This window comes from Choloepus didactylus, chromosome 18, assembly GCF_015220235.1.
Source record: "Choloepus didactylus isolate mChoDid1 chromosome 18, mChoDid1.pri, whole genome shotgun sequence".
Classification (NCBI taxonomy): domain Eukaryota; kingdom Metazoa; phylum Chordata; class Mammalia; order Pilosa; family Megalonychidae; genus Choloepus; species Choloepus didactylus.
In genome coordinates this window covers 62,936,576-62,960,494 of record NC_051324.1, presented here as the reverse complement: position 1 = coordinate 62,960,494, position 23,919 = coordinate 62,936,576, and the positions used below count along the sequence as shown (strand labels likewise).

At 37.7% G+C, this 23,919-nt stretch overlaps 1 protein-coding gene and 1 long non-coding RNA gene across 2 annotated transcripts in view; one reads left to right on the top strand and one right to left on the bottom strand.

Moving 5' to 3' along the window:
- The first annotated feature begins 1,655 nt into the window (after positions 1-1,655).
- Positions 1,656-9,124, top strand: LOC119513065. Its single transcript, XR_005212542.1, has 4 exons — positions 1,656-1,893; positions 2,521-2,598; positions 4,201-4,379; positions 4,615-9,124. It is a non-coding gene; the product is annotated as an uncharacterized LOC119513065 (long non-coding RNA).
- GNA13 (G protein subunit alpha 13) overlaps positions 6,399-23,919 on the bottom strand; it is a 43,057-nt gene continuing 25,536 nt past the window's right edge. Inside the window, exons 3-4 of the mRNA XM_037807918.1 lie at positions 15,800-15,850; positions 6,399-10,496 (exon numbers count right to left, since the gene is read on the bottom strand). Of these exons, the coding sequence (XP_037663846.1) occupies positions 9,924-10,496; positions 15,800-15,850 (624 nt within the window). The 3' untranslated portion in view covers positions 6,399-9,923. The remainder of the gene's footprint in view (positions 10,497-15,799; positions 15,851-23,919) is intronic.

Sequence of the window (23,919 nt, the reverse complement as noted above, 5' to 3'; positions counted from 1 at the left end):
AAACAAGTATCATAGGGATTTATGCTAATGATATATTAATGAATCATATATAGGGAAAACTTAATTGGACAGAAACACTAAAATTATTTATAGTGGTTGTGGTAGAGTAATGGGATTATGGGTGATTTACCCCCCAAAAGTTTTGGTAGTATACGAGGAAAAGTTCTATCAAAAAATGTGCAAATGGAAGATGCTCAGGAGCTGCTAGATTCTTATCCTTGCACTGACCATTGGAAAATGGTTCTTGGAGAAAAATGGCAGGAAATCAAGCTTAAGTCAAGTCAACTCTGCTGAAGTTTTGGTGAGCAGGAAATGAATTTGACCTTCATATATGTGGTAGATTGAATCAGGTACTCCAACCAAAGACATGTTCTTAATCTTACTCCGGGTTTCTGTGGGTGTGAAAACCCATTTGTAAACAGGACTTTGAAGATGTATTAAGTTAAAGGGTGGACTCATTTGTGAATAGGATCTTCTAAGATTCTATTGAGGCATGCACTGAATCAGGGTGGGCCATAATCCTTTTTACTAGATGCCTTATAAAGAGAGGAAATTTGGATACAGAAAGAAGCCAGAAGTCAGTGGAAACCAGAAGAGCAGACACAAGGAGAGTTTGCCACGTGATGGGAGGCAGAGCTGCAAGTCAGCTACAAGGATGCAGAACGCCACAGCTTTGGGGAGAAAGCACGGCCTTTCCACAGCCTTTTGGACCTCCAGCCTCTGAAACTGTCAGATAATAAAGTCTGTCATGAAGCTGACCGATGTGTGTTACTTGTCACAGCGGCTCTGGCAAACTAGTTGGAAGCACCAGTTTTTTGAGGCCATCAAATCCTGACTTTAAACGCCTTAGAACGGCCAGCAATGTGCACTTTATTTATTTTTTTTTATTATTTTTTTTTGGCTTTTATAAAGGGGGTTCATTTGGTTACAAGGTTACAGTCTTAAGGCCATAAAAATGTGCACTTTAATATCTATGACTTGTTACAAGGAAATTCCCCATGAGAGAAAGAGTACAGGGCAAAAATTGTAAAAACACTGTGGGTCCACTCCCCTTTGTCTAGTTTATGGATGGATGAGTAGAAAAATAGGGGAAGGAAACAAACAAACAAACAAACAGACAAAGGAACCCAGTGCTCTTTTTTACTTTAATTGCTCTTTTTCACTTTAATTATTGTTCTTGTTATTTTTGTGTGTGTGCTAATGAAGGTGTCAGGGATTGATTTGGGTGATGAATGTACAACTATGTAATGGTACTGTGAACAATCAAATGTACGATTTGTTTTGTACGACAGCGTGGCATGTGAATATATCTCAATAAAATGAAGGAAAAAAAACAAAAAAAAAACCACTGTGGGTCAATATTTTAAAAACCTATTGAGTTGCCTTTAGTGTCCTCAACGATACCTAAAATTATCTCATTAAGTCCCTCCCTTTTTAATTTTTTCAGGAAACATTAAAAGCCTAATAATAAGACCTTTGTGTTATAGACTATAAAATACTATATTATACTAAAAACAATTTTTGTTACAAGTTGGAATATTCTGGAAGGCGGAATATCCAAGGAACCCGAGTGTAGTAAGAAGACGGAAGCCATCTGGTTCGACCTCCTCCCTGCCCGGTCTCGTCAGTCTCGCCAGGCCCCTCCCGAGCTGGGCTCGGTCAGCTGGAGAGCCGCTTCTCCTCGCCGCCGGCCCGGGCCGCCTCGGGCGCAGCGCGGGTTACTCGCGGTCACTCTCCGGCAGTCAGACGAGTCTCTGGGCGTCGGTTACTCAGGGAGCGGAGCGAGAGCGTCCGCGTGCAATTGGGGTTCACATTTCCATCGCTTAGAGGAGCCAAATCAGAAACATAACAAGCTCCAAAACGACGCAGAAAGCTTCAGTGCACCGAGGGAGGGTAAGATGGGAGGCACGATGGGAGAAACTGCTCGCAGCCCGGGGTGGGCGGGAACTGGGGACCCTTCCCCTGAGCCAGGCCTCGGGGGAGGAGTAAGATTTGCAAAGAGAAGCAGCGAGAAGCCGGGGGCAAAGCGAACGCCCCAGGTCAGCTGGCGTGGAGGCCGCGGGAAGGGACGGGTGGTTGGAGAGGCAGCTGGTCTCTAGATCCCGGATGCCTCGAATGCCAGGCCAGGGAGTTTGTACCCGACTCTGTTATATGCACTTTGGAAGGTTTTAAGCTGTACAGAACTCTGCCTTAGATTTATGCTCATTATTTCCATACAGTTGGGCATCCAGCTCTTGGTCTGCAATGTATTCCTCGTTTACGTTGATTTATAGCATCTTTTCCCAAACGATAACCTGCTGCAAATGCAAGGATTGCCTGTAGAAAATGAGCCTTAACTTGTAATTTCATCAAGAGTTGAAGTTTGGGTGCTGTGATGTTCTTTTTTTCAGGATGAAGTTTCAGATGAACTCACTCTGATGTTAAAATAAATCATCTAGGTAAATCCCAGAGTTTGTAAGAGCTGGGATTTTCCATGTAGAAAATAGGAAAATAAAATAAATATACTTTTTCTCTCCCAAGGTCAGCACTGTTTGACCCTGAGTTTCATTTTATGAGCTTGTTCGCTCTCTTCAACGTTTAATGGGCAGAAAATCAAGGGTAAGTCTAAAGCTGCAACATAATTAATGACAAAAGGATTGTCAACTTTCAAAAGACGTCACTGCTTTTGTTTTCCTCCCATGTATCTTCATGGGGAAAAGAAAAGTCAACACACTCCCTCGCTCAGAATAAATGTTAATTCTGGACACAATTTCTCAGTATTCTCCTGGTGAACAGAAAGGCCTGGCAGCTGCCTTGAATGGTTAGCTTGTACTGAATGCTTGTTTGAGTCTTTTGTTTTCTTGGTTCACTTAAAAGAAAAAGGAACTCTTGTGAAATACAGCTGCATTGTTTTCCTAGTTATTCCTCCCTGCAACCCACACCACTGTATTTCAGGTGTCCCACTAATTTCCGAAACAAAACTATGGCATGTATTTTAAAACACTGCCCTAGGTCATCCGTTTTTTTTTGAGGATTTGCCAAATTTCCCAAGTTGGCAAAACGAACTTCTGGTTTAACCCATAACCTTGAGTTTCCTGTGTTCTCTTTCTACAACCCAAATTGTGAGCCATGGAATAGGTCATTTTAAGAGCATCTTAAACAAGTGAAACATGATCCTGACAGTTAACCATGATTGTGCCAAAATACTTTGCTAGCCATAATCTGAGTTTTAGCTATTTTCTTTTACAATATTGAATTCTCCCTTGTTCTCAACAAGAGCATAAGAAAAGGATTTTTTAAAAAGGTGTTTTGGTTTGTTTTGGGGATTCAAATGCTCAAAGAAGTTTAGTTTCAACTTTAAAAGGATCTTAAATCTCTTGCAGAAGGCCTTTAACAACCTGTTCCCCAAATCTTAGATTTTTAGATATTTAGTCTGAATTTTCCTGTCTCAATTTTTCTTGGCTCCAACAATGAAATCTCACGTTAAAAGTGAGGTCCTGAAGCAAAATTTTCATTTGCCAGAGAGGCATGGAGCCAACTGCTTGGGTATACCCAGTGACACTGAACATTTGATGCCTGCTTGGCATTTCGAAAGGTGGTAGAAAGCCCTTCATTCTGCTTTGGGGGAACAAAGAATAGAATGTGCACCTCTTTCAGTAAGTGCCACGCAAGGGAGAAAGATACTGAAAGTTACTTAACAGCTTCTCATTTAGCTGAAGTTGTAAAGGGAAACGATGACTGGGAGACCACGTACCCTCCATGTGACGTGATGAGAATGGGACTTCACCTCTGTGCTCCCCCAAACCCGTACCTCCAGTTTGACATGAGAAAAACATCCGACAAATTCCAATAGAGGACTTGAATGTGACTAAAAAGGGAAATGTTATGTTGTAGTTCTGTTACAATAAAAATTAAAAACAAACAAAACAAAAACCAAAAAGAACCACCCAAGAGAGACGGGAACAGCCTGACACAGAGACTGTCCAAAAAAGGGGTCCATGCAGCTCCCAGTCTGTCCTTGAAAACATCGCTATAAAAATTTTATTGTAAAATATATTAGATACTGAGAAACAATATCACGTTATGACACGTGTACCTACCTTCCAGTTTATCAAATCTAAAGACATTATGCTGTATTCATTTAGAATGTTTTAAAAGATATTTTAAAAGGTTTACCGATATAATTGATGCCCATCCATTTTCCTCCCTCTCTCTCTCCAGAGACAACAATAAACTATTAAAAAAAAAAAAAAAATCCCAACAGAAGGAGGGATGTTCTACAAAATACCTAACCAGTGCTCCTGAGAACCTGTCACAGCCAAGAAGAGCCCAAGGGGCTCATGGATGGGATCCTGGACAGAAAAAGGACATTAGGGAAAAACAAAGGAAATCTGAATAAGGTATTGACTTTAGTTAATATTAATTATCAGTATTGGTTCATTAATTGTGACAAATGTCATACAAATGTAAGATGTTAATAAAACAGGAAACTATTTACAAGGGGGGGATATAGGGGAGCTTTGTGTATCTTTGCATTTTTTCTGGAAATCTAAAACTAGTCTGAAATTAAAAGTTTATTTATTTATTTATTTATTCAAAAAGATGAGTCATAACATGTTGGCTTGTTTTTTAAAGGCTATTTCAATTGCAATAGTCGTAACAGCCTTAATTCCGTAAGCTGGACAAACCATGAGCCCAGATGCACCACACTGCAATTTCAGCTGTGTAAGAGGAGCCCAGAGAAAAACGAATGGTTCCTCTTTCCCCAGTCCCACGTCAAAACAAGTTGTGTCTGTGAACTCCCTTGGAAGAAGTCCACATCTCCATCTTTAATAAGGAAAAGTTTATAAGCAAAGGCAAAGTATTGTTGGCGATCTGCTGAAATAATTTCTGCGTCTTAAGTCACTAGATGAAACTTTAGACAATACTATAAATTTATATTTTATATTTATCAAACTGTTAGTTTAAACATCACAGTATTGAATAGTTTATTAAATGTCTAATTTTTACAAAGCAAATATTAATAGCAAGAGGCAAAATGTTTGCAAAATATGTACAAAAGTAAAAAGCCTTAATGAACTTGCAACTCATTTTATAAATTCAAACCATTCTTTCCACTTTTAGACTCCTTTAGAAATAATTTATTGTCAAACCTGAACTAAAGCACTAACAAGAAAATAAAATTACAGTATCAGATAATGTGCTTAGTTCCCAGAAAGTTATAAAAAGATACATGTATTAAAAAAATCCTAAGTCACAAATACTTTTATACAGAGCTAATACAAATCTTGTTTTGTTAGGTACAGTATCTATGAGGTTGTTACAAAGTATACTTTAATAAGGCTTCTTGTGATAAATGAGCTCTCATCACATCACAGTTGTATAGAAGAGCCATTTAAAACATTTTGCGATTCTGCTTTCAAGTAAGAGGTTAAGAAAGGGTAAATGGCATAGGAGGTTGCATTATTATGTATATTTTCCAAGAATTAACCCCTACTCACCCACCCTACCTGGCCTTTTTTCCCCTGGTACCATCAAATAGGCATGATTGAGGACAAATCCATCATTTGACTATGGCAAGAAATAATTATAAACAAGCTTTCTAAGTACAAACCAAAATCACATACCACGTAAGTAGCATATTACTATTATGATATTCATGGACTGAGAATGTGTGCATAGTGAGTCCAGGCATACTTCCATCCATCTGTACTTTATTTTCATCGTTATTGTCAAGAGCAGATTTGGGTAGGTCACAACATCTCTATCAACTCAGAAAATACTGCCATTATCATTCATGCTTAAAAACAATCAATGTTTCACATAAGCTCTGTTATCTGAAACCAGATGGTTAGACTGGAATGCCACAAGAGTCAACACATCTATTTAAATGCTACGTTCAAATACAGACATAAGAATGCTGGTGGTACAAACATGGTGCTTTAAATGACGTTCATAATCACTTACCACCCAAAGGCTAATATCTACTTGATGATATGTGAAAAAGCCATAAAGTCTAACTTGTTTAAAATGTTCGGGTTTAGACCTATATACTTCAGTCTCTTTGTATAAAGAAGCTCACACCTTGTACCGTGATACAACGGGTACGTACTATACCATGTGCTTTACTTAGAAAGTGGAGGCACATACACAACCACCCACTTACAAAACAGCCGCTTTCTTCCTCATGGTTACTAGATTGAAGCCAAAATATATCCTACAGTTTTAAAAAAATCAGTATTTTTACTCAAGCGGCACAACACATGGACGATCATCTGTAACTAACAGAATTTAGCAGGTTGAACTGATGGGAAAGAGAGAGTGACCCTGTACTAAGATTTCCAACTGAAAAAGACATGTGCAAAATTTCTGTTCCAGATTCCTCAAATAAAACTAAAAGAAATGAAAAGGTAACAGAGTGACTTTCTCTAGATTTATTAGGGAGTTTGTTACAAATGTTTGGGCTTTACAGGCATGATTTCATGGATTCAAACAAGAAATTAAGAGTTAACACTGATATTTAACCTTCCCATTACATATACAGATATAACATTGCTACAGATTGCAATGGAGAGAATCTTGTTTCAAATGGCCTATTTTGCGGTTTTGTTTAAATGTATCCATTAACTAATGAAAGCACCAATTTGAGGGCTTCTTCAAATAGTGATTGGAGTTTCAGGACATAACAGTGCATAACTTGGTAACTTTATTCTTCATTTAAATAAGGCATAACCGGATATGTGTACTAATGATGAAAATACATTTTATCAAAAGCATAAATACAAGTATTTGGGTATACATTGAAAGTTAAGATTTACCCATCCCCTCTTACAAAAAATTATAGGGCTTATGATTTCTATTGAATCTAAAACAATACTTACAGTTATTTCTGGCATTAAGCAATTTTACCTCCTTTTATTTTAAAGCAACCACTGCCCCCTGACTAAACAAGGATTTCCCTAAGCAGCCCCACTGCAGAGATGAACCAGCAGACGTTCCCCATGCAAAGTACATGCCAATGTAACTTGTTAAAACAAATCAAAAAAGAATGATCTTTTTCACTCCACCTTGCCTTCTTTGGTTGCAGTTGCTCTCTATCAAGTGTCCTTTCCAGGCAATAAAATTGAAATGATTTCAATTTAATAAAATATTTGGCAAAAATCAACAATTTAAGTTATTTAAAATAATATTTAAGTGGCAGAGGCATACAACTTGGATTATTATTTAGAACTTCAGAAAACATTTAACAAAACTCTCTTTAAAAAATCAAGGCTCAAACTTGTGTTGTTCTTTGATTTATAAGGCAACTCTGTATGATATAAATTTCTTCAAGGTCAGTGAAGACACTTGTGTGATATTTCTTGAGAATAAAACAAGAAGGCATTCAGGTTTAAGAACAGAATGTAATATAGAATTAGGCACATTTTATTTCAAAACATAACCATGAGGACAGAAAAACTGAACATATAACAAAGAATATTAAATTTAAATTACTTTTTTAGAGGTTAGAGGGAATTGGCATAATGAAAATTACAAGCATCCTTTCAATTCTGATCACTAAATATTCTCTCTCTCTTCGTATAGTGGTATTTCAGAAGGATCTGGTTTTCATGCTACCACTATAAGACTCCTTCAAATGGTTTAAAAATACAGTATATTACAAATGTGATCTAAAGCCTTTAGATTGAACCTCACAGCTCTACTGAATGTTCTACACAAGTCTGCCATGAAACACAAGGAATTTACTGCCTCAAAATATTTTCTAGATTTTAAAAGAATGTCGACTCGGAGACTTCACACATGCCAGGAAAGAAAATCACAAATGCCAAAAATAATATCATATCTATTTGGTGTTTTAACATTTCTTGGTGGTAGACAACATGGAGAAACTTGGAGATTTCTGCTTTGTCAGGCAATGTTTATGATTCACAGCACAGATATTAAGTATAATTTAAATAAGACTACGTTTCCTCTTTATGTAGGGAATTTATGTTAGCCTTCAGTAAAATTAAATATTCTGACCATTCCATAAAACTATATGCTAAATGTTCACATAGACTCTTCACCAAAAAATCCAATGTTACTGTGCACATACATATCCAGAGGGAGTCACTAGCACTGAGATTACATTAACCCTGTGGATTTAAACAATGTATCCTTTTTGGCAAGAAGCACTAGATGGAAAACTATTCAAACATGCATGAATTCTCCTGTGCACACCTGTGTTATGATGTGGGGCTACACGTTTGTAGCTCATGTATTACCAACACATGAAACACCGGCAGCTAGTATGCGTATGACAACGGTAGCACTTCAAATGCAAGAAAAGTAGGTATGTTAAGAGCAATGCCTGGTTGGCTCACTGAGAAGCCCACCTCTTACCCTTGACAGCAGAACAGACCAAGCGCCAATGTCCTGGAAAGGCTGGGTGATCCACAATGTTGACCAATCTTTGAAGGACTTTCTAACCAATAAAATACCTGAGAACACAGTCAGCTATACAGTAAAGTGACAGATATCACAGTCTTAATCACAATTTTCAAATACAGGAGAAAAGCTGTTCAACTTTTCAAACTGTCACCAGCCTTGTAAATTTGTTTCTCTAAATCCAATTCTAGCACTACATATAACCTACATGACAGTATTTTTTACTACTGCAAACCAGCCATTCTGGTGAGTTCACTATGAATGTATTTATAATCACAAAGCTACTTCATGGGTGCGTTTTAACTTGGTAAGCAGCGGGAGAAGTCAAATGTAATTGTCTTTAAGTGTGAACTAAACAATTACCATTTATCCATAGAAGTATCCTTAAAACATTTAAAATGTACCTCGAAAAAGCCGGTATTTCATAAACAATAATTATACAAAAATGTACATACTGTATCTTTTAGAGATACACAAGAATGAGTAAGAATCTCAAATAATGCCTTCTTGAATAGCTTGACAGAGAAATACTGCCTTGGCAAGCCCCAAATAAACAGAAAATCCCATAAATGCCACAGTCTGGAGTTGATGGAAATGGACAGGAGAGCAAAAGAAAGATGGTTGTGATGGTGCAATAATGTTTTCTACAATAAGGACCAAAATCATATGAGACAGGATTTAGAAGTGTGACTGGAAAAGGTATGTTTACTCAGAAAATTCTGCTTCCAAGTTGCTTGTAGCTTTTAGTTGCTACTATGGCCAGAATGTTTCACATATGGCACATTACTTATATGATAATTAAATATGAAAAAGACAAATTATATTTTACTCTTTACTGTTGATCAAAACACTATACATGGCATTTGCTTACCTTTTGCTCCCCCTTCCCCACCATTTGTGAACTCTTCATTAGCATCAGATCAAAAATCCTCATGTAAACTTGAAAACATTAAGAAAACTATCTTCAGAAACCAAAGAAATTTTAAAACAAAAAAAGGGGCTAAATCTGGGTAAACCTACAGAATGCATTCCTTAGATCAAACTTTTTTCCGATAGCCCTTTCAAAATAGGAAGTCAAGTGTCATTGCTATGTGTTAGGCAGACTAAAGACATCTTATTTGGTTTACTTGTTCTTGGCCTCATACCTGCAAGTATTTAAGGACAACCTCTAAGCTTGGCACTACAGGAAAATTCAGTTTGAAAATTGGAAGAATTTAAAGCCTGAAATATACCTAATCTGACGTATGCCAAGAAATTACCACTTGTCTCAAATGGAAGCCATAGTGAAACAGATCAAAGCCTGAGCTTCAGCAGATATTGGCAATGTGTTATTCAGCAGCTTTCACCCACAAACTAAAGTCCACAAAAGAGGGACTAAGACTTCCAGGAAGTTAATCAAAGAATCAAAATTTTTCTAATTCCTGTTGTAGACTGCTACTTTAAAAAGAAAAAAAAGAACAAAAACAGAAAACAATCAAAGACACAAAAAGATATTAAAATAGCAAGTCTTTTGTACATCACTGTAGCATAAGCTGCTTGAGGTTGTCATGAAGAATAGTATCCTTCACATCACGGAAAACAAGGCGGATGTTTTCCGTGTTAATAGCAGTGGTGAAGTGGTGGTATAAGGGCTTCTGCTGCTGGTCCCGGCGTTTGTTACGGAAACATTCCACCAGGAATTTTTGGACGTCTCTTAAGCAGTGGGGATCCCCTTCAAATTCTAAGAAATAGTCTTTGATGCTCACAATTTGCACTTTCTCCTCAAGCAAGTCTGTCTTGTTTAAGAAGAGAATTATGGAGACATTGCTGAAAACCCGGTTATTGACAATTGTTTCAAAAATGTTCAGAGATTCTGTAAGGCGATTGGTCAGTCGATCTTCCATTAGAACCTGGTCAAATTCACTTGAGGAAACAAGGAAAAGTATTGATGTCACACTGTCGAAGCATTCAAACCAACGTTTCCTTTCTGATCTCTGACCACCTACATCAACCATTTTGAAAGGAACACTTTTAATTTCAAAGTCGTACTCATGAATGCCTTTGGTGGGCCTTCTGGCAAGCAGAATATCTTGTTGTGAGGGAACGTAATCCTGGAAAGGAAAAACACTGTTTTATACTTAGTAATCCAGAGGCAGTAATTATTAGAGCTTTTAATTAGAGTTTTTAACTACTAACTAGTCCAGTGTCCAGTGAACAGATATACAAACAAAATCACCTTTTCTTTTTTTTAAACGATCCTGCACAATATACAGGATTTCCATACACCACTCCACCATCAAGATCACTTGCATTGGTGTGAAAAATTTGTTACAATTGATAATAGCACTTTTTGTAATTCTACTATTCTATTTTAAAAATTTGTTACAATTGATGAAAGATTATTAAAGTAGTACTATTAAAACTATTGTCCATAGTTTATGTAGGGGTGTATTTTCCCCATATTCTCAACCTCAAAATGACTGTTTTTAACACTTCCTGATAACAATAGTTGTTATTTTCATTATAAAGTGCCAAAATACATTAAAACGTTAATGTACAAAGACTGTTTCAAAATTCACTGCAAATGACCAGCATCTATTATTTTCTTCACTCTAGCAATACTAATCAAATTTAAGTTTCCATCTTCTCTACCAATTGTGGCCCCTACCCCACTATACCTCCACCTTCAATTCTGCCCCCATTATTACCCACTCTTACTTAGCTCTAACCAGGGCAACCTTCTTGCTGCTCACGCATGTGCCGTCTCGGCACCTGCTCCTTGCCCCTCTGTTAAAGCGACGGGATCTGACGTGCTGACTCGTGAGGATCTCCCAGGTCACGGTCCTGTCTGTCTCCCTAATGCACTATAAATGCTCCTTTACTGTGCATTTAGCTTCACGGCTTAGAATTCTAGACCAGGTCACTCCATGTTTTCGTTGCTGCTATATTACGTGGGTGAAAAACACTTTTTCTGCTGTAACTAATTAACCACATTTACACTGGGGTGTTTTCTACGTTTGTTTCCAGGGCACAGTCTAAGTAGTAGCAAGACTCTGGCTTTCTCATTTATTGACCCAAGAACTTGTAAGTGGTCACTGTGCTGAGTGTCAGTACCTTTGCCTGTGCACTGGAGACCCTGGCCTCTCTGCCTCGGAGCACTGCTGAAAAGACCAAGTGAGTTCTTCCCTGCGAACAGGACCAGTGAACTCCAGGGGCTACCTAGACAGCAACCCCTGCATACTTCTGTTAAGCAAGGTAGCTGGTTCTTTTTTCTCAGCTGAGCATTTTCCAGACGTTGACACAGCTTTCTGGCAATAATGAGGAGAGCTTTTAATGCTTATCATCGAGATCAAAGTATTTTTTAATAATTAAGGCAGGATTTAAAACAATGCTGCATTTTCTGCCTTCCCAAAGAGGATAATATGATTTTGAAATTTTATTACAACTTGAATACTCATCTCAAAATGGCATAATGGAGTTAAGGAAAAAAAAACACAACAAAAAAAGGCAGTTTTTACGTTATCTGCAATCCAGGGCCATTCATTAGATAACCCGAGACCCTATCAAAAGTGTTAGCTTTCCCAAGTTTCCTTCTAGCTTGTGTTCACACATTACTACTTTACTCTTAATCAACATATGCAAACAATTTTTAGCCTCCATCTCCCTCCTTTTTTGCCTAAGATTTTATCATGAACCATTCCATAGGCTGATAGTCATATTTAATTTTAAAAGACTGTAAAATAGCTCAAATGGGATCAATGTGCTGTAATTTACATAAACATTCTTAACTAGTGAATTCAAAGTTGTTAACAATTTTTTGCTGCAATTAATGGTAATGCTGCAATTAAAATTCTCATGCACATGTTTTTCTCCTTCTGGACTATTTCCTGAGACTAAGTAACAAGAAGTAAGATTATGAGGTCAAAGGTTATAAACATTTTGATGACCCTCGACACTTACTTCCAAACTGCTTTCCAGAAAAGTGGCACCAATTTAGTGCCAGCAGTTTCAGAAAAGATGCCAGCAATGAGCTTTTTTTAAAAAAATTTCCCAATTCCATAAAAATATAAAGTTCTTTATTACTGTTTTAATTAGGAGCTAACAAGCTAGTTCAGAAGCTAAAGGCTAACTCACAGGAAGCACAGAACACAGGACAATGTAATGAAGCTTCTGAGCTAAGTGGACCGGCAGAGAAAAGTGTAGTGACTGTGAGTGTGAATTCTAGAGCCAGATCTCCACAAACTAGCTGTGAGATCTTTACCTAGATACTTAACTTCTCTGTGTTTCAATTTTCTCATTTGTAAAATAGAGACAGTAATGCTTACAGAGTTGCTGGAAGAACTAAATGAGTTAAGTGGGTGAAGAGCTTAAAAGCCATGTCTGGCAAACAGTCGATGTGTCAGCTCTTACCAGTTCTAACATTACTGATGGCCACCAGCACCACCACTACCAAGGAAGAGAAGAAAATCAATGGCAGATAAGGCAGGTAAATTCCATTTGAGTCTCTCGTTTTTAAATGGGCACTAGTCATTGCCCCTGACAATCTACTGACATTCGAACACCTGTCCAATAAGAAGCCTCATTTTCTTTACCACCAACTCCCCTGAATCCAACCAGCTTGCCTTTCCTCTCTACTTCCCACCCTACCAACACTACCAACATTCTTTAAGTGTCCTAGTCTTGGACTCTTCTCTCTGTCATCTCTTATTTTGTATCAAATACTGTCACTCGTTTGAATCCCTTTCTTACATTTTCCGTTTCCTCTTTACTCCCACTGCCCTCATTTTTTTTTTTTTTTAAATAATCTCAAACATGGACTTTCATCTCCTCACTGGTTTCTTTGTCTCGAGTGTCTTACACCTCTTGGATCCATCTCTAAGCCTCTCTGAGATAACCTCTCCCAGACTAACCCTCCTAACGTCATGGCTCCAGAACTTACAGGGCACTCCTCACTGCACTAGATCCAAACTCTGCTGACTGGCTTTTGGGCCCTCCTTACCTTTTCATTTTTGGAACTGGCATGCTCACCCTAGTGCCCACACAAAGCTTCACTTCTTGATACAACAGTACAAATGCAATGAGCGATGCATAAAAAACCAAGCTACTGCCTTCTAGAAATCTGTTTTTACAACTTAGAGCCAAGAACTTCATGTATCCTTCATCAGACAGCTGTGCTTCCTAAAACTAAAACACATCCAGCTCTCTCCCATCTTGGTGTGCAGCAGTTTCTCTTTACATATCTAAATCCAACCCATCCTTAATGCAGTTCAGATTCACTTATTCTTACGTGTTACCTCTGACTTCTCCAGTCAAAACATCTCTCCATTTTATAAACTAATATTATCTTCATGATCAGTATCATTTAACTGTCCTCTGCATATTTCACTGTATGTTACTTTTGTCTGACTAGACTGAGCGTCTTAGATACAGGGATGAAAGATGAAAATAGCTATCAATGAGCCTTTACTATGTGCAAGGCACCATTCTAAACATCTTGCATGGCTTGGTTCAAGTAATCATCCCATAAACCTATGAGGTAGGTTCTCCTACTATGCCCACGTTACGGATGAAGAAACGAAGCTTTAGATGCCCAAGGTCACACAGAGCCAGCCCATGTGGAAGCTGGAAACTGAACCCAGGAAGCCTGGCTGTAGATCCTATGTCCTTGACCCTTGTGCTGTTGAGACTTCAATGGCCCTGGTAAGTCAGGAAGAGATGGAACAGTGAATGAAATCCTGGACTGGTTTGACAGGCACAAAATGGTTGGCAAACATGTGGCACACCAGGTGTATCCTCCCTTCCTTTACAACTACCTACTGATCATAGCTCCTTATCCTTTCTATTCCAGATGTAGCTTCAGAGTTGTTCTTGACATAGCACTCTAAGCAGCTACTACAGATTGATGGAGTTGACCTAGAGTCATTCCTTCAAAAGCTGCAGGCCAAGCATTATCACTAGACACCAGGAACTCAACTTTCCAACCGAGAGATGAGGTCTTAGCCCTCAGGGAAAGAGGTGGGTAGAAAACAAGTAAACATATAAATAAAAATGCAAGGGCTGAGATTGAGAATAAGAGGAGGGGACCTACTTTGAATTGTGTGCTCAGGAAAAACGTATCTGAAGAGGTAAACTGAAAATTTAACAAGTCAATACTGGGACTGGATTGCAAAACATGAAATAATTCATAAAATTAGAGTTTATCTACAAAGTTCTCTCCATTTGGCTTATGCTCACTTTTTTAAGGCTTCAAATTGGACCAGATGGAAAAGTGGTAATGAAATAGGTCTTAATAGGAAGTTTCACTAATGTGGACTGAGTAAAAACAGAAAAACAGGGAAATCTCAACTTCTGGGAGACATCTGTGTCTAGAAAACAGGCAGCATAAAAACACTGGCTTAAAGGCAGGCAGATGTAACTTAGCAAAGTACAAGAATGTAAAAATCAACCTGTTAGAGCAAAAAAAAGGTACTTTTTCGTATGTCATAGATACACTAGTATGTAACTTTCCCACCTGCAATAGATGTCACTTTATGCTTTCTTTCAATTACATATATATATATATTATAGTTAAAAACCTCAAAGAACCCTAAGACCATAGTAAACTTTGTAACCGAAATTTGCTTGAAGAGGAGGCAAGCAAACTATACTAGCTTTAGTAGGTAATAAATGACTCTCAAAAATTTTCTAAGTAGCAGAAACCTTTTTTCCCATGAATTACACAGAAGTCCAATTATGTAGGACAGAGAAGTGGAGCTGCTCTGCCTGCAGTGGGCCTGGGAAACCAGAGCCAGTGACAGTGCCAGCTCCAAGGAACATACTACAAGAGAATAATAAACTCTCTTTCCCAAGACGATTCTTTCTCCTACATCTAGTCTTTTCAGCAGGGCCTCAGAATCTAGCCCTCCTACACTGTAACTCAGCAGCATAGAGGAGTCCTGAACTGGAAAATGTCGTTTGCCAAAAGGTTTTGAAATGATTCAATGTTATGTTTCTGCTTGCAAAAAAAAAAAATAATAAAAATAAAAGGCACTGAAGTATAATAATGTGCAATCTCATCTTCAAATATAAATTTTCTTTAAATGGTATTACTTTCACGAAATAGTGGATGGGGCACTCTTCAAGTAAACAGTAGAAAGCTGGATGATAGAGGCAGGAAAAAAAAAAAAGAACAGCGTACCAACTGAAAAATAAAAATACTTTTTTCATTTTGAAAAAATAAAAATCATTCCATATTCCTAGCTATCAGTCTAAAATAAAGCAGGAAGAGTCAGAATACTACAACTAGGAAAAAAGAAAGAACAGAGAGTTTAATAATTTTTCTAAATTTCCTAACAAGCTGCCCTAAAATAAAACTTCAATATCCAGACTACTGTTTTCAAGTAGCAGTAACATAAGCATTCATTTTAAAACTTACTGATTCTCCAAGTTTATCCAAGTTATCCAGGAAATATTTTACAGATTCACCCTAAAAACAAGAAGAAAATGTAGAGATATTAGAGCTTAGACATGGAAGATGTTGTTACAACAGTTTATATTACACTGTCTGGCTGAACGTTTAATCCAAACATACTTGTTTAGTCACCAATTTCAGATTGAATAGCTAACCCTTGTAAAAACATAAAAATTCTTTCTCTGTCATAAAATGCTAAATTTGCAAAGCCCAGTTAATTTCACAAATGCTTTATAAAAAGCCACACCCTAAGAGATCTAAATGGATAAAAATATATGCATGCTTTGCCATATAACCATCCATATACCCCCAAGGGAAGATGTAATTAAGTAGTAAAAACAGCTTTTGAGATAAAACATAAATACACAACTAAAATTCAAGTGGGATTCTTTTTGTCTACATTTTCTCTATCTTAAGTTTATAGCAAATGGTGGTTATTCTAGAAACTAGAAACAAACCAGGGATGAGGTGTATAAAATCTCCCAGTAACAGGCATGTGCCTGGAAAACAGGTCTTGCTCTGGAAGATTCTGGATAACGCTACAAGGTTCCTGTCTCCAACAGGTCTTCTACCGAGTGCCTACCCTTTCTAAAACCCAGGTCACTATTAGACCTTCAGGCAATTCTGAACGTCTAATCTAAACTGTAGGGGAACACACTCTATGATGAAACATTTGACTAGAGGACTGACAGATAAGAGGAAGAACCACTTTGGGAAAGAAAGGCTGTAAATCTTAATAGTTGCCCAATTCTCTCTCCCCACACTTTCACCTTCCTGCGGGACTTCTACCAGGACTGCATTCCCCCTGCCTGAAGCTGTGTACACAAGCTCCTTAAGGCATACTTGAAAGTACAGGAAAATCACCTGAAGATCTTGTTAGTTCTGATTTAGTGGGTCTTGGGTGGGACCCCAGTTTCTGCAATTGGATGACGCTGGGGACCACACTTTGAGGCACAAAGTCTTAAAGCAGCCATTTTCAAGCTTTTCGTTCTCAGGACCCCTTTATACTTCTTAAGATTCTTGAGGATCCCAAAGAGCTTTTATTTGTGTGGGTTATAGCTATTGATATTTACCAGTTTTACTAATGAAATGCAAAATGGGAAAAATATATTTATTAATTCATTTTAAAATATCAACAAACCCATTATGTTAACTGTAATATATATTTTTGCATGGCTTAATAGAAGACAGCTAGATTCTCATATCTTTTGCTTTCAAACTGCTGCAATAGGTTGTTATCGTTGAAGTACATGAAGAAAATGTAACTTGAAAAGGGAGGAGTATTTTAAGAACCCTTTCAAATACTTATATTCTTCATTATCACACCAAAACTTGACAAGTGGTAGATTCCTTTTTTTTTACTTTTGAATTTTATTTTGAAATAAATTCAAACTCAGAGGAACAGTTGCAAAAACAATACAAACCCCATACACAGAACTCCAGCATACCCTGACCCCCCCCCCGATACCCCAATCTACCAACTTTAACTTCCTGTCACACCACCATTTCTTTCTCTCTCTCTTCTTCCCTCCCTATCATCCATCATCTATTGCTGTCTTCTGAACATGTGAGAGCAAGCTGCACACATCCTTGAACAAACAATATAATTCACATATACATTTCCCATGAACAAGAACATTCTTTCATGCAATTACATTAAGCGCAGCTAAGAAGTTCAAGAAATTCAACATTGATACAAAGCTTACATTCTATATTTCCTTATTTTTCTTATGTCCCAACTGCGTCCCTTTGCGCCTCCTGTCCTCCATCCTCAGATCCCATCCAGGATCATCCTTGGCATTTAATTGTCATTATCTATTTAGACTTTTTTTTTTTCCCAATTGTGGAAACATACATACAGCCTAAATCTTCCCATTATAACCCCTTCCTAGTACTCCATTAGTGGGATTAATCACATTTAGAATGTTGCAATGCTATCACCTTCCCACCATCCATTACTAGAAATTTCCCTTCACCTCAAACAGAAACCCTACACTCATTTCTTAACTCCCCATTGCCCCTTCTCGTAACCCATACTCTACTTTTCATCTCTAAGGTCATATTCTCTGATACTGTCTTTGTGTTTACGGTGGGGCTTAAATTTAACATCTTAAATCTATAACAATCTTGTTTTTCTTTGATTCCAACTTAACTTCAATAGGACACATAAACTATGTTCCTATACTCCTCCATTCCCCAACCTTTATGTAGTTCTTGTCAAAAATTACATATTTTACATTGAGTCCAAAACCACTGATTTATCATTACAGTTTATGTATTTATAGAACCTATAGGACGTAAATAGTGGAGTTACAAATCAAAAATACAGTAGTATTGGTATTTATATTTACTACGTGATCTTTACTGGATATCTTTATTTCTTCATCTGTTTTCAGTCAATTGTCCCTTCCTTTCAGCCTGCACAATTCCCTTTAGCATTTCTTATAGGACTGATCTACTAGTGATGAAGTCCCTCAGCTTTTGATTATCCGGGAATGTTTTCATCTCCCCCTCATTTTTAACCTCCAGGTGTTTGTGAATTTTTTAAGTCTCTGATGGTTATTAACTTCTATTTGTACTCCACTGTGGTCAGAGAATGTGCTTTGAATAAATTCAATTTTTTTTAATTTATTGAGGCTTGTTTTATGTCCCAGCATATGGTCTATTCTGGAGAAAGATACCGTGATCACTAGAGAAGAACGTGTGTACCGGTGATTTGGGATGTAATGTTTTATATGTGTCTGTTAAATTTCTCTATATCTCTCTCTCCTTTCTTTATTTCTCTGTCGGTAGGGCCTCCCTTTAGTATCTGAAGTAGGGCAGGTCTTTTATTAGAAAAATCTCTCAGCATTTGTTTGTGAAAAATTTAAGCTCTCCCTCAAACCTGAAGGAGAGTTTTGCTGGATAAAGTATTCTTGGTTGGAAATTTTTCTCTCAGAATTTTAAATATGTCATGCCACTGCCTTCTCACCTCTGTGGTGGCCGCTCAGTAGTCACTACTCAGTCTTATGTTGTTTCCTTTGTATATGGTGAATTGCTTTTCTCTTGCTGCTTTCAGAACTTGCTGCTTCTCTTCAGTATTTGACAGTCTGATCAGAATATATCTTGGAGTGGGTTTATTTGGATTTATTCTATTTGGAGTTCGCTGGGCCTTTATGCTTTGTGTATTTATATTGTGTAGAAGGTTTGGTAAGTTTTCCCCAACAATTTCTTTGAATACTCTTTCTAGACCTTTACCCTTCTCTTCCCGTTCTGGGACACCAATGAGTTTTAAATCTGGATGTTTTATTTTATCTATCATATCCCTGAGATCCATTTCCATTTTTTCAATTTTTCCCCCATTCTTTCTTTTGTTCTTTCATTTTCCGTTCTGTGGTCCTCGAGGATGCTGAGTCGTTGTTCAGCTTCCTCTAGTCTTGTACTATGAGTATCTAGAATCTTTTTAATTTGGTCAACAGTTTCTTTTATTTCCATAAGATCATCTCTTTTTTTATTTACTCTTGCAAGTTCTTCTTTATGTTCTTCTAGCATCTTCTTCATGCTCTTCTAGGGTCTTCTTCATGTTCTTTATATCCTGTGCCATGGTCTCGTTGTTTGTCTTTAGTTCTTTGATTAATTGCTCCAAGTACCATGCCTCCACTGATATTCTGATTTGGGTGTTTGAGTTTGAGTTCTCTATATTGTCTGGTTTTATCATATGCTTTAACATTTTCTGTTGTTTTTGGCCTCTTGGCATTTGCTTTACTTGATAGGGTTCTTTCAAGATATGAAAAACACCAATCTCTAATTTGTCAGATCTACAGCTTGGTGGCGTACACTTTCTCTAACTAACCAGCAGATGGCGTCCACAAGTCACCTATTCCCCTCAAATTAGTTCTCCCCAACTTTGTCTTTTTGTTGTGTGCAGATTTGATTCTTGTGGGTTTTCAATTGGTGCACCAAGTTTGGGTGTGTTGCTTGTACTGTCCGCTCTGAATGTGGGGCGTGTGTCTGAGCGGTTAGGGAGGCAGGGCAGCTTTAATAATCAAACCTCCCAGGTGTTCCCAGAGATTTAAGGCTGCTGTAAGAGTTTAAACCTTCATTTCAGTCTTGCCACAGACTCTCTCTGCTGCTGACCCACAAGTCCTTGGTATTGGCGTAGGGTCCCTGGGATTTCCGAGTGGGTCCCCCTTCCCAGCCATGCTCTTCCAGGACCTCTGCTGAGGGAAGGCTGTGCCATGTCACAAGTGCGCGCCGGCCCTCCAGGGAAGCCCTGGGCTGCCGGGCCGTGCAGGGGCATTCCCAGCCTGCTGTAAAGATGGCTGAATGGTGCGTGTTAACTTCCCCTTTTCACACAGCTCCACCTTCCCAACTCTGGGACAACTGGCTGTGGGTGCACGAAAGGCCACTGTCCACGGCCGATACTGTGGCGTGTGCGTGTATTGCGGGAAACACTCCCCGTCACACTGGGACCCTTGGTGCGGCTCTGGGCTGTGACTCCGGCCCCGGGCAGGAGCATCCCCAGCCCGCTGGGAAGATGGCTGCAAGGGGCGCAGTTTCTTTCTCCATTTGGCTCCGCTCTGCCCTCCTGGCTCTGAGACAATTAGCAGCGGGTGCAGGAAGGGCTATCTTCCACGCTAGATACTGAGGCGTTTGCAAGGCCCGCTCCTGCTGCGCTTCACTGCTCATTTCTCGCCGCCATATCCACAGCCGCTCCCGGGTTTTTTTTTTTTTTTTAAAACAAAGAACTAGTCCATCTCCAAACACCAACCCATGGTTTCCCCATACCGCAGTGCGACAGCCAGACTTTCAGCTGGCTTACTCACTCGTTTCAGAACGCAAACTCCTGGTTTCACCAAATACACGGTCCCTGTGGATTTAGCAGACCTTGTCTGGCTGGTGCATCGCTGGACCTGGTGTTCTGGGTCCCTTTCTGGCTTTTATCTAGTATTTTTCAAGGAGGTGTTTTTTTGCCCTGTCTCACCTAGCTGCCATCTTAGGTTCCCTCTCAGTGGTAGATTCTTAAAGGTTAGGTGCACTACAGAATCTGAAACCCAATCAGTGAACTTTTTGCATTGTTATATTAAAATTCATTCGTCTATCCCGAACTTCTAATGAATCTTTTTACTTACGCACGATTTTGTAACATCAGTCACTGGTCATGTGGAACATATTCAGTCTCTAAGTTATGCAGCTCTTCCTAATGTTGACACATTTCATTATACAGTATTAGAAAAACTATTTGTTAATTGCACCACCCATCTCATCAGGCCTTAACTATTGAGAAGCTGTCAAAGTCACAGTGGCAGGCAGACAAGCTTTTGCTTGAAAGCTTAAATTTTATCACTGCAACAAATACTCGCAGTTATTTTCCTTGACGTGACAAGCTAATTTCCTTTTCTTAAAAAGGTCTGTTAAATCAGTTAGTAAAAATAGTATTCCATGAAAAATGTGGCTAGTTCAGCTCACAGTGCAACCAGTGGTACAGTGCTTTTTGTTGAGACAACAGTCCTGTTTCAGCATGCTGCAGGAGTGTTTCTAGCATACCAACCTTTTCATCATACAGAAAAGTAAAGAGGTGAATACTTATAGCTGAGATGAAATACAATTAATAATTTTTACTGCTTAATCAAGGATATTCTGAAGTGAGCATGAATTTATTTTTAATGTTTTTACTGCAAATGCATGGCAGTGAAAAATACAACTAGAAGAGCTTGGAACCAAATGCACTAATCTGTGCCGAGGCACGAGCAGTTTCACCCATGGATGGTTTTACCAATTGTTCTGCACCATTGGTGTAAGTGTCGACATAGCAAAAAAAGGGAAGTAACATCTGAGTATCATTATGAAGAGTTTTAAACTAGAAGACACCCAAGGAAGGGTTTCAGGAATACCCAGGGGTCCGTAGATCAAACTTTGAGAATTGCTGCCTTCAAGTATCTCATGGAGGAAGGCGTATGTGTGTGTGTATATGTGGTGTGGGAGTGATGGGGTGGGGAGTGTCTGACTTCTACTTCCTTATGATTCTAACTCATGGTAGTTGCTTTTGCTTTTTTCTGGACCTGGAATATTGGTGTCTAGCATTTAAGATGATTTTTAAGAGAAAGGAAGAGAAAAAAATCTTTTAAGAATTCATGTTGGGTTAATGAAGAGATTATTTTGGTCAAATCTATACTGATATTTTGTATTATATCAGCTATTTTAGTGAAAAAATATTTTCATTTTTTTGATGGATAACATAGGTCAAATGATACTGAGCTTCGTCTTTAAATAACATCTTTAGTATTTACTTATAGAATTGTCTGTACAACCTAAGTGAGGTTATGCATTTAAAGTACTTAAAAAATATAATTTGAATAACTATCACAAATTCTGTTATACCAAAGTACAACCATCAGATTCTCTTGGACAAATACAAAATTAAAAAGTGACTCTATGTATGAACCAGATTTACCATTACCCTTTCAGTGCTGTGCATATTTGAATACTTAAATAATGTTAAAATATTTTAAATGAAATTTAATACACTTCAGAAAATATGCTATAACTGCTTTGTAATGTGCAGTATTGTATTTATTGGCTTAGTTTTCCCTCACTTTAGAAGTAATACATTTACAGTGGAAATATGAAAATCTGAAAACTTGAAGGAAATACAATGAAGGAAATAGGCAATAATCTTTAATTCTACCACTCAAGAAATAACCACAGTTGACATTTGAGGCTATTTCCTTCTAATCATTTTTTATACATATTTAACATAGATGAAATTATAATATAGAAGCAAGTTCGCAACCTGATTTTTTGATTTAAGTAAACTGTAAATTTTAATGGCCATATAATAATCTTTGCTATTGATAGGCTAAAATGTTATATAAAACCATTAATAGAATGTTGGATATCTGAGTTATTTCCTTCAAACACAAAAACCATTATAAATAATGTTAGGATAAACAGCTTTCAGCATATAGTTCCATGTGTTTTGTGGATTATGTCCTTAGTGATCTCAGAAGAATTACTAAGGCAGAGTATAAACAGAGACTCTTAATACTCACTGCCACAAGGCTGTACTAATTCTCTTCTACCCCACCACTGTTAAATGCCAAGTTTATTTCTTAATAGTAAATCTATGATGAAGGTATACTAAGCCAAGATCATATAAGAAATACAGTTTTGCAGGTGCTTTCATAATGAAGTAAGGTGCAAACTCTGAGAGGCCACACTGTGGTGAATGATGCTTGCCATTTTAAGGGCCCTAGAGCAAGAAAAAACACCTCCCACATCCAAATCAACAATAAAAGTTCAACCATACAAACATTTATTCCAATACGTATTGTTTATCTTAACTGATGGCCAAAGAAATGAAAGTTAAAGTAATCTGAAGATGAACATTATCAATATTATCTAAAGCAGCAAGTGCCCTCCTTTTTTTTTTAAAAAGAAAATGCTTATCCCCAGCTCATTGCAGGTAAAGTAGAAGAATTCATACATTCATTCTAGTGACCCACTGTTTCACACAAACCTTTTGGTCTTGGTCTTTCATGGAGTAGCATACTTCATAAAATCTTTAATGACCTTTGACCTATTCTAAGGAATTTATTCAGCATAAGCAAAACGATAGATACAAAAAGATATTTGCTCAGTGCTATCTATGATGGCAAGATCTGAAAATTCACTTTTCCACTTAGAACTAGGGGAATGGAATGATTTAATAAATTATGGTAACAAAAAGTCTTTTAAGTCATCAAATAGCAGTTATACTTGACATAACTGCTACACATGAAATATGTATGCCATTAAATGCTAAATTAAAGTAGTAGATTACAAAATGCAGGTCCATGGTCCCTTATCCATAATTCTAAAATTTAAAAAGTGTAAAAAAGTTTTTTTTGCAAGCTTGGCACCAACACTAATTTAGCAGCAAATACTGACCTGAACTGGTGTGCTTATTTATTCTACTTAGTGAAACTATTCATATGTATTGCTGGGGAAAAAAAAAACAGAAAAAGAAAGAAAGAAAGAAAAAGAGAAAAGAAAAACACTGTGGATAATAGATATATGCATTGTATTACTTTTCTGAAATCTGAAAAATTCTTAATCCCTTATAC